Below are 11,176 nucleotides of genomic sequence, written 5' to 3'. Positions count from 1 at the left end.
AAATCTGTGTTAGAGCTTTGCTGGATTTTTTTTCCCTATTTCTTACAGACACAATGTTCAGATACCGTTCATCTGCTGTAGATAGTTTTTTTTTGGGGGGGGGGGGGGGGGGGGGGGGGTTGCTCAAATTGTCCACTTTCCTGAAATATTTAAAGACAACTCTCTTTGGGAAATACATTGTTGGTGCAAAAATACTATTTTATGCCTGTCAAATTGTCCCATCTTTAGCATTTTAATAGATTTGGTGAAATGGGAAACATTTGTGCATTTTTTGACAGGCTGCTGGTAACAAAATGGCTAAAGACACAACTTACAATTGCTCAATACCCACAAAGTCACAAAAATCTGTCTCCTTGGAAACATAATGTAAAGGAATGAGGGTTGACTCAAGACTTTGTATAGTGCTGTAGATTTGTGATGTTTACTTTATATAATCTCCATATTCAGATTAGCATGAGCATATTTTATTATGATTTATGATTTTGCATCTATCAGCATTTTAAGCTTTACTGAATGAAGGCATATTATGATGTATTTCACCTGCTGTTAGCAACCTTAAAAAATCCAAGAGCCCATAGCTCAATATGTCTGCTAGAGATCACTGATCTGCTTTAAAACTAATTCAAATGAATTCCTTTAAAACGTAACAGCTCTAATATTGTTTAACAAGCAGGAAAAAGTTGTTTTCTCAGGATTGATGTTGTCACACTTGCTTTATCTGTAACTAGGAGTCTGTACAGTCTGTACAAAAGTTTTTGGCGAGCTGCCCTCCTTGATCCCGAGCACAACAGCTTTCTCCTGTGGTGTGCGAGTCTTGAATTTGCTGGAGGTCAACAAACCAATGATTAAATAAAAGGTGTAGAAATTTTTAATTGTGCAAAAGAACAGACAGAGCCTAATGAGGCTTTCAAGCACAGAAAACAAACTTCAGAGATCCTTTTACACAAACACAGACACCTAAAATTGTTGCAGCAGTACATTGCAGGGTCCTAGCTTTACAGGCAAAAGTGTTGGGATGGCGTAAGTGTTTGTAGAAGCGTTCTGGGAATATTTATCAGACTTCTTCGAAGAAAACCTGAAGAGTAAAACTCTTATTCTTGATATGCTGACCTGGGTCACCTTCACATTTGTTTGTGTAGAAAGAGCGAGAGCAGGAGTTGTTACTAGTAAGCCATTTCTTTTTCAATTGAATTCTTGAACAGTGATTCTAAATGAAGATTTCACATAGGATGTTGATCATTGTCTGATATGCAGCTGTTTTGTTGAATCTTTGCGTTTTTAGTCACTAGGATCACCACTCGAACTGAACAGTTTGGGTTTCCATGTTTTCTGTCCTAAAGACTGAAGCTTCTCCGACAGCCCAGAATGAATATGTCACTAACTGCTACATAGACTCTGTAGATAGGCTGGCATAAAGGTGAAACCCAACCTACACTGGACACTGACATGTTTGTATGCCACAGAGTCTTGTCCTGATAGCACAGATTTACTTGGATTAGAAGGAGCGACACTCATTTTATCTGCTGGTCCAGTGTCAGGTATCATTTGGAGTTTCTAACGGTTAAAACTGGATCAAGGGAACATATAATCTGACCTGAACTGTGGCTGGGGTTAATACCTCAAGCAGGGAATTAGGTTGCATAACCAAAGCCATGAAAGGATCAGTAGCAAAAAGTGTGCTCATCTTAACTCACGAGACAGCAGAACCTACACTTAATCAATCGTCATTCATTTTTTCATGAATCTTGAAAGAGTGCTTTGTGTGTTACAGCGACGAAGCGGATCATATAAAATGCTAAAAGTGCTTTTCTAAGCATGTGCACACCGTGTACTTGAGGTGAAAAGGTCAGATCAGGTCTAAACATCATTAAATTAAAAACGTGGAGCTAAATATAGAGATAGTTTAACCACGCAGTGCATCAAGGGGAACATAACCCCGCAGTAAAAATTGATTTTACGACAGTTGTAAATATAGCCCAGTTCCAGACGACTGAACCAGTGAAAAATATATTGAGAAATTTGTAACCAACATTGCCCTATGGGATGAAGCGCTTTCTGCAAACTCATGTAGTGTAAATAAATGTTTTTTTTTATTTTTATGAATCTTTCCTTCACCCATACCTGTGTGTAACTGTGTAGTGGTGTCACAGAGGAGAGAAGCCCCAGTGAATGCACTCATAGGGAGGCCTATACTGTACAGCACAGCCCTCTACTGTTTTCTGCTGATGGTGGAGGGTGTTAAACGAAGGCTTGTGGTTTTGGGTCCTTGGTGGTGGTGGTGTTAGGGGAGTGTCTTGCCCTCCATCCCCATGGCAACAAGCCTCCATGTGGACTAACAACTGGCTGTGGAACAGAGGCTATGGTGTCTTCGGCTGACTGCTCCAGTCTAACATAATCTCCTGCACACTGTGAGAATCTCGTTACACGATGAAGAACAGAGCAGCGGGGGCTGAGCAACAAGAGAAGCTCTCTGACTGGCTGGTGAAAGGCAGCACCCAGGGAGATGTCTTACATAAGAGGCAAGAGAACAGAAGTAGTAAAAACATGAGAGCCTCTCTGTTTCCTCCACCACCCTTTAGTGCCCCTCCTTCTTGTCACACACATGTTCACTCACATTCAGATACAGTCATCCAAAGCTGAGGTTCTATGGGATAAGACTGGCTCTGAGAACTTAACCTGCAGCCAGACCAAACTATTTTATGCTTCAGTAGTGCATGCCTGCACATGAGTGTAAGTTAACTGGAAATCCTACAGGTTTTATATAGCTTTTTTGTTTTTTTGTAGCCCAGAATAAGCTTTACTTTTAATTCACAACAACAGAGAGTGAAAATGGGGCAAATATTGATTTCCATTTTCAAGCCCATAAAGCACAAGACTGCAAGCACACCTGGTGTTATTCACGAGAGTAGAAATCACATAAAACAAAAATTTGAAAAGGATTTGTACAAGGTGAGGTGGAGGTGGGAGTAGTTTGAAATCCCACAGTTTTAAAAGCTTCCCCGAGAGTTTGTTGAGATTTTCAAATAAAAAATAAGAAACCTCCCAGCTTGGAGGTATACCTGCAGTTTTGCCGACACATATTAAGACTGAACAGGTGATCATTAGTGATGAGAGCTCATGAGAGAAAGATAAAAGGCAGCGCGCTTTCTTTCACTTCACTGGCATAAACTCCCCCTCTGTGCTCTTTTTCGCGAAGCACAAACTGCAAACTAAGCAAAGCGAGGTCACCTGGAACAGCTGCAGCAGTCACTGACACAGAGAAATATGAGACAGGCTATTGAGTGTGTGGAGGACACTGCTGTCCTCAGGGTTACAGTTTATGATCCCGTTTGTAAGGAAAATCCAGCAGCTCTGGTTTTATTGATGAGGAGGACACTTTTATTTAGGAGGTTTATTTCCTCTTTCTTCTTCTCCTGTAGGAGAACATCATCGACTATGTAAACTGGAGGGCCTATATTCTGCATTTTACAAGTTTTTGGTTGCTAATTAATTCCCATTTCTCTCAAATAATCAAGCAGAGAAGTAGTTTGGTGTGTCTCAAATTTAAAACTGCATTATTGTTTGAGATAAAATTTGTTCTGTCAAGATGATCCAATATTGCTTCAATAATGTTGAGGTCCGGGCTTTGGGGAGATCAATCCATGACTGATAGTGTTCCACGGTGTGTTTTTCTATCTGGTATGCATTTACTGCATTGGTAGAGTTTTCTATAGAATCAGCTAAAGGAATAGGAACAAATTATTTCTTAAATATACAATTTTTCAGATTCTGTTCATCTGCTGGAGATGGTTTTTCCTCTTTTGTCCTTCATTTGTCCATTTTCCTCAAATTCTTAAAGGCACACACCATACTGAGATATGCCAGAGTTTCAGTTAGTGACTCACTGGTAAACACCTTGTTGGTGCAAAAAATACAATTTAATTCCTGCCAAAATGTGTTATATTTGATTCACTTAAAGAAGTGGGAACAAACTGTGTTTTTTGACAGGCTGCTAGTGCTAGTTATGTGTAGAATTACACTGATTCTTGCTTTGAGATATGTGCCTTTTTCATGTCTTAATAATTTATAGGTCAGTGTTAAGTGGCTTAAACAAAAACAGCATTCCTCTGAAAATGGTCAGGTACAAGCACTTGACTAAAAATGAGTGAAAAAGCAGCCAGTGTCCAAAGAAAAGCTTTGAAAGACATTCAGAAAGCTGAAGAACTGTTGCTCAAAACCTCTTTAAAAACAAGAACAAGAAAGTCTGGCTTCTTGGAAGCAAGATACAGTTGCCGAGAAGTGACTCAAGACTTTTTCATAGTATTATATCTCTGTTGCTATAAGCACAAGCTTTGACATTTCCACTATGTAATCTTTATATTCAGATCAGTAAAGAACAGATTTCAAGGTAATCTGATTGTCAGTTCTACATCTATCAACAGTTTAAGCTTTCAGCAACAATTGAGGCCAGCAAATGCATACTATAGTACACTTAACTCTGCTGTCAGTAACTGAAATATCCAAGTTCTGATCAACAGCATGCACAGCTCACAGGCCAATATGTCTGCTAGGGATCACTGATCTGCTTTAAAACAAATGCAAATGAATTCCTTTAAGACTTAACATCTCTAACATTCTTTACAGAGAAGGAAAGAGTTGTGTTCTCAGGACTGATGTGTTCACACTTGCTTTATCTGTGACGGGAGAACAGTCTGTACAAAAGTTTTTGGTATGGCAAGCTGCCCTCCTCGAGCCCGGTTTTTGAACTCACTACAGGTCAACAAACTGATGGTTAAATAAAAGGTGTAGAAAATTACCGGAAAAGCACTCACAGTTATGTGAATTATTTTTTGTTTTTTTTATTGTCAAAGCTTGCTGTTTGAATGGACAGGCAAAACCTGCTAAGACATTCACATAGAAGACAATCTTCAAAGTTCCTTTTACAGAAATACAGTCTCATCCAAACTCCAATAAATGTAATTCATTTCCCTTTCATCTGAAAATTATCAAAGACCTAATGTTAAAAATGAAGTAACAAACACGGACAGCAACATGTGGAAAAAAAGAAAAAAAAGAAAGAAAAAAAGAATAGAGTGCTAAGAAGTGCTCCCACATATTAAAACACCAACAGAATAAATAATTTGTCATGGAATACAAAGAAAAAACAAATTCTTAAGAATCCCTGCACCACACTGCTTGAAAAAAACGGATGCAATGTATCAGGTATTCACCCCTGTAGGTGATTAGGCTCCTTGATTTGTGAGAGATTTTAAGATCCAACTCTGTCTAAAGTGCAACAAAGGATACACCTCGTGTACGAGTATACTCCTTGCTTGAGTTTGGCCCCAAAGCTTTAGGCCTAAAATTCCCAGATTATGGAAACTTAGCACAAAAAAAAACCCCTTACCATTTGGGTTTTCAAAAGAAAAACAAAGAAATGCTTTCAGTTGTACAATGCAACATTCCCAATTTGTTAACTAGATTCCACAGAAAATATTGCAAAATTTTGCACAGTTCCTCAGCATGCAAGTTAACCTTTGTTTCATCTAAACACAGCTTCATGTTGATAATGTTGACACCAATTCAACTCATTGACTGCTCCTCACCCAAATCTCTAAACAGAAAAGGGATAAAAGAGAGCAAAGCAGAGGTGGAGAGACTAGATTCCAGGGATGGGGGTGGGGACTTTCTAGTGCTCATTGACCATCACATTTGAGACAAGCCCGGCCAGTGGCAAGCAAGAAGGACCCTGCTGATGTTACACAGAGAAGTGAGATGATGATGACTTACAGGCCATGTTTCTCTGTTCTCTTTGGTCAGTCTTTTACATTATGTACAAAAAAAACATTTTAAAAAAATACTACGATTGATGCGGCGTTGCCTCAGTTAAAACGAGCCATGCGTGTTTCAGAGCCAAAGAAGTTGAGCATCGTCTGAACGAGTTCTGGGAGATCATAATCGTGTTTCCAGGCCCAGTCTTTCCGTGCGTTGGAGTCATCAAAGTTCATCGGCCAGCTGTCAGCTGAAAAGGAACAGATTTACAGCATGTGTCAGTTTATCTTATAGGATTTTCACCATGAAAAAAATATCAAAGATTAATGAGAAATTTCCCCTTTAGGAAATCAAAGCCTTGCTTACCAATTGCCTGTCGTACAGGGTCAACCTCATATGTGACCTCCAGCTCAGGCATCTGCTTCTGGAGTTCCTGGGCCAGTTCCTCGGGGGTGAAGCTCATGGCGTTGATGTTGTACGTCCTCATGCTTAGTGTCTCAGCCGGTGCTTCCATTACCTCCAGCGTGGCACGCAGGCAGTCGTCGATGTACATCATGGGCAGCCGTGTGTCAGGTCTCAGGTTGCACTCAAACTTGCCAGTTTTGATTGCGTCGTGGAAAATCTGGACAGCGTAGTCTGGTCAGAGATGGAGAAACAAAAACAAAAAGAGCCTTGTTACAGAAATGCTGAAAAATCTAAACTTTGTTATACACTTAATCAAGAAAGTAACACATGCAGCAGAATCAAAGTATTCCAAGTAAAATATTTGAGGAACATGCGGTTAAGAAAAGCTAAACTGTAATTAAAAATCAAACTGATAGGTGGATTTGGGTGTGGTGGCTGAGCGAACAAGTGAAAATATGGAGACACCGGATCAAGTTATGCGCTGGCTTAAAAAAAAATAAAAAAAATGCAACAAGTCATAACAACACTCTGAAATAGATCAGTTGCATAACAAAGTTGAGACTTGATAGCAGCACAGGAATAAGCAACCGTTAAAAGTGTAACCTTGTCTGTAGTCTGAATCCGCCCTACCTGTTGTGCCACCGCCGGGCATGGAATCAGCAGAGATTATTCCAGGATAGCGTAGACAGCGGAAGTCCAGCCCATAACGGTGGTGGTAGTACTGTTAAAGAACAGAAAGAACTCAACTATTTAGAGCAAGCAGGTTCTCAGATGAACTTAGATTTAACAGTCATCAATTGATGATAGATGGGAAAAACAAACAAACAAAAAAAAAAAACAACAACAGGCACATGCACTGAGAATCATCAGTTTTCAGGACATTCTATGGTTTTGATATCAAGTTCGCCCATTAAGAGTTTAGATTAAACTCTGAGCTCTCACCTCTCCCATCAACTCAGCATGTACTTTGGAAACACCGTAGATAGTGCGGGGTCTCTGCACACACAGATCTGGCGTAGGGTTGCGGGGGGAACTGGGACCAAAGGCACCAATGGTGCTGGGGACAAAGAGACGCAAGCCGTGCTCTGCTGCAATGTCCAGGATGTTGTGAAGCCCTGAGAAACAGACAGCTAAACACTTAGCAAGTACCCCATGAAAACCTTTACACCCAAATGAGACAGATTAGTTACAAATTCACTTACCAGTGATGTTAACAGAGCGTGCCAAGGCCACATTTGCCTCTCCAACAGCACTGAGGAGCGCGCTATAGTGAACCAGCCACGTGATGCGGTTGTTCACCACAATTTCCCGCAGGTTCTTGTAGTCCAGGATGTCTGAGTAGATGAAGGGGCCTGATGCCGACAGAGATGGATAAGCATTGTAAAGAGTTTTGTTTCACTTTCGCAGTGACTGCGCTTGTTTGATGCTCCCTAGCCTTCAGTACAGGCTGCCAATAGCACACCAGTAATTGAAAATGAATCAGAGCATGTGTATTTGGAATTGGTATGTTCTCCATGTTCATAAACAACTTCTGATCATTGCTAAATGGTAGCAAAGTAACTTAAGACGTTTCAAATGTTGATTTAGAGAAATTTATTAACACCCCCCCCCCCCCCACAGGAAACTATGACACAACCTAAAGCATAAAGGAAAAATCAATATTAAAGCAAGTGGCTTTATTTGCAGACATTGTACTATTCAAATGTGCCCATTTCAGTCTGACGCAATAAGCTGTTATTTCAAAAGAGTCACAACCTGTATTGCCAAATCCCTGACCTTTTTTTTTATTTTTTTTTTTTAAGGCTGGCATTAGTCAGCAATGCACCCAAAAGAGGATCATCACGCTGAAAAAACGACTGTCTGCACACTCTACAAATATTACAGTTGGACGTGGCTTTTTCGATAACACCTGGGCTTTGTTGCTGTAAATTTAATGCCCTTAGTATCACTTTGCACAAAAGCACGATTAAGATAATCCATCATTTTAAAATGGTGTAAATGCATTATTTCTTCAGAAGAGGCTCCTAGTCAATCATTTACAATAGTTTCAGCACTGTCTGCAGCACATGCAGCAGAGTATGCATCACAGCTGAGTGGTTGGTAGTGCCCAGTTAAGATAAATAAGTATATATAAAAAAAGAAAAAGTTAAAGAAAAGGGCATAAATGTTCTGTATGTACTTGTATATGCTATGCAACGTAATCATTAAACACTGCTAACAGAGTATCTTTTGTGTATCTGAACTGTATACATTTTCATGTAGCATATGAGTATACTCACCACTGTGAAAAACGCTGTTTGGAGGTTTCCTGATGTCAGATAGAATGACGTTGTTCTTTCCGTACCTCTTCCTGTGAAGGAACCAATATTACACAGTTTGCCTTATAATAAACTGTTGAACTGCAGTGTTAAAATTCATGCACTAATCATCATATTCGGAAAAATTAAAATCCTTACCTCAGCAATTTGGCCAGGCCTACACCGAGCTGTCCCAGGCCACCTGCAGAGGTTGGAAGGAGTTGGAAATATTATGAGTGATCTGAGGACACCACACACAAATCAGATGCGCAGCAGCTAATAAGTACTAGCGCTTAGTTTCCATGGAGACTGAAGTACCTCAGGAGGAGAGTGGCCATAAGAAAAAAAGGTCACAGCACTGGACGCCCACATTTTATTTTTTAATGGCATCCCTCTCAGCTCTCATTGCCAAACTTGTCAGAAGCCCCGCTGATCTCAAAGGCCCAGAACAGTATATTTTCTAACCCTCAACCCTCGTGCATTTTAAAATGGCCTTTTTTTTGTTAAAGCATTAGACTAAACTGCATGGCTGCAAAAGACCAAAACCTGATAGTACCTGTGATGAGCACCTTGGGGTGGTCTGTTTCTGAGAAGGACACAGAATGGAAGCTGGCATCAGAGGTCACCTGTCGAGGGGAGAAGCTGATGTTGCGTACAGCCACCGTTAAGGGCTGGCAGCCACAGCCTGGGGTGCTGAGTAACGCCTGCTTGGCCACCTTGCTGAAGAACCTCATGACAGGCATGTTGGTACCTGCAGGAAGGGAACAATGTGTCTGTTTACTTTTAGGTGACACTTTGGTTGGTAAATTCCAATTAAAAAAAGGGGGGGTCTAGCAGAGCTCTACAAATCTAATGAGTCAATTTGCATTTATATTTAATTAGACTCTGTCATCATTTGGTGACCTCGACCCGCAACATTTTTGTCATGAGGTTTTCGGCTCATTTCCAAGACTCAAGCTCCGAGAGATGGACAAACAAGTTTTAAACGACAAAAGTGGCACTCGGAAAATTTTATTTTAATTCCCTTAAAAGTCAGATTGATCAAACGCATCTGAAAACACTGAGATTAGAGAAAACATACCAAAAGCGAAAACACGTGGATTGCAACAAATGACATGCTAATGACATGATGCAGAGAAAATGAGTGCAATGGAAGGATCAAAGCGCATAAAAACACCAAAACAGTCAAAGTTAAGCAAACTTTAACGCAACATTACTTTAACTATATATATATATATATATATATATATATATATATATATATATATATATAAAACATTATAAAACACGAACATTATAAAACATGAACACCACATATCTTTAGAAAGGTACAGAACTGCAGAAAAGTAAGCATAATGAGCCACTTACTATTATTCATGCAAAAATAGCGCAATAAAACTAAATTTGATGAAATCTAATTAAACTGTCGTTCATTACGGGACGTCTAGACTTTTACGCAACGCATCACTTCAGAAAAGACTTACCGAGGGTTCAATGAGCTTCCCAGTAAAAGAATGAACGGAGTTACTTGGGAGTATATATGTACTGCCCTGCCTTCAACGAGAGCCAATCAGGGAGAGAGGGCGTACAGCGGCATACAGTAGACTTGGAAAACGGTGCCGAGATCAGGGTGGCATGGACTCAAAGTCGGAATGTGCTTTAATTTTGTTTGCCTTTATTTCCTTGCGAATATATATTGAACTATAACATTATTAATAACAGAGATCACGATTTAAGCATAAAAATATTACTTTTGCGCAAAAGCACGCTCTCCCGCTCCATCATGCTTGTGGCCTATCCCCTTCTGATAGCATGTGCTGTTCAACATTGAGCCAACATCGTTTAAGGTACTCATCATATAAGCCCCCTGTTTAATATGGGCTCAGTCTGGCTCCCTCCTCTGCTGACACAGCTCGCCAAGATTCCTTTCTATAGGACATGCCGATCGTTTAATTCCTTAACGGCAGCGTAACTGATCTCCATACCCTCCAATGTGCAGCTGCTTTTCCACGAAGGCGAAACTGCTGCTGCTGGTGGTGGTGGACGAAATTCTGAATGAGAGCAACCACTATTTTAGATCCTAAATAATTTTCTCATTAAAAAAAGGAGACCCGTGAAAGGCAGCGGGCCACAAAGAGAAATGAACCCAGGCCAGTAAGCCGGTGTGAAGCTGCTGGCACTTTGCCTGAGCTCAGCACGTCACTGTGACTTAGCAACCGGCTGCACTTCAGAAAAGGACTTTGCTTTGGTTTAAAAAAAAAAAAAAAAAAAAAAAAGAAGAAGAAGAGAGAGATGGTCTTATCGGGAAATAAAGGTTAAACACACATGATTTAAAAAAGAAAAATGAAAAAAAGAGTGGAAGCACGAATTGATAAATTGCGCATAATTTCCCTAAAATTAATTTTAAATTTCCCTAGAAAAGAGAACTGATTAAAAAAAGGCCAGGTTCTTAAATGTAAAAGAAATCAAATATCGGGATCGGTGCACTCACCAGTTAACACAGCCACACACAAAAAGAAAGCTCCTCTGCGATTTGCGTCTTTTTGAGAATGGGATGCTGATTTCACGCTGACGTGATGTTCGTGTTATCTCCGTTCAGTGTTGCATCAGCTCAGTTGCGCCTTCAAACTATATATCAGCGACCATCTGTTTAAGGGGAAGCCGGCTTTCTCTCGGATTGGCGGAGACCCGGAGGTGCGGTCTTCTCTCGCAGACCACTCCCT

General features: G+C 40.3%; 1 protein-coding gene across 3 annotated transcripts; it reads right to left on the bottom strand.

The window, feature by feature from the left end:
• Positions 1 to 4,816: 4,816 nt before the first annotated feature.
• On the bottom strand, positions 4,817 to 11,082 carry tdh (L-threonine dehydrogenase). Of its 3 annotated transcripts, none has more exons than XM_005460317.4 (9): positions 10,439 to 10,646; positions 9,010 to 9,204; positions 8,613 to 8,655; positions 8,436 to 8,506; positions 7,359 to 7,508; positions 7,099 to 7,271; positions 6,787 to 6,877; positions 6,118 to 6,387; positions 4,817 to 6,001 (listed from the first exon to the last, which is right to left on the bottom strand). In XM_005460317.4, exons 2-9 carry the CDS (start codon positions 9,194 to 9,196, stop codon positions 5,862 to 5,864), a joined length of 1,125 nt encoding a protein of 374 aa, XP_005460374.1. In that variant the 5' UTR covers positions 9,197 to 9,204; positions 10,439 to 10,646; the 3' UTR covers positions 4,817 to 5,861. The 3 variants fall into 3 exon arrangements, with proteins under 3 accessions (XP_005460374.1, XP_005460373.1, XP_003455669.1); XM_005460316.4 differs by lacking the exon at positions 10,439 to 10,646 and adding an exon at positions 9,938 to 10,380; XM_003455621.4 differs by lacking the exon at positions 10,439 to 10,646 and adding an exon at positions 10,945 to 11,082 and having other exon boundaries at positions 4,819 to 6,001.
• Positions 11,083 to 11,176: the final 94 nt, after the last annotated feature.

Source organism: Oreochromis niloticus, linkage group LG15 (genome assembly GCF_001858045.2).
Source record: "Oreochromis niloticus isolate F11D_XX linkage group LG15, O_niloticus_UMD_NMBU, whole genome shotgun sequence".
Taxonomy (NCBI): Eukaryota; Metazoa; Chordata; class Actinopteri; order Cichliformes; family Cichlidae; genus Oreochromis; species Oreochromis niloticus.
The sequence above is the reverse complement of the archived record's forward strand: the minus strand, read 5'-3'. Positions and strand labels throughout refer to the sequence as shown.

Coding starts and splice junctions, on each gene's coding strand:
- tdh (XM_003455621.4), bottom strand. CDS start 9,196: ATGCCTGTCATGAGGTTCTTCAGCAAGGTGGCCAAGCAGGCGTTACTC. Junction 6,388..6,786: donor GCCCGGCGGTGGCACAACAG/GTAGGGCGGATT, acceptor ATCTCTGACCAG/ACTACGCTGTCCAGATTTTC. Junction 6,002..6,117: donor CCCTGTACGACAGGCAATTG/GTAAGCAAGGCT, acceptor GTTCCTTTTCAG/CTGACAGCTGGCCGATGAAC.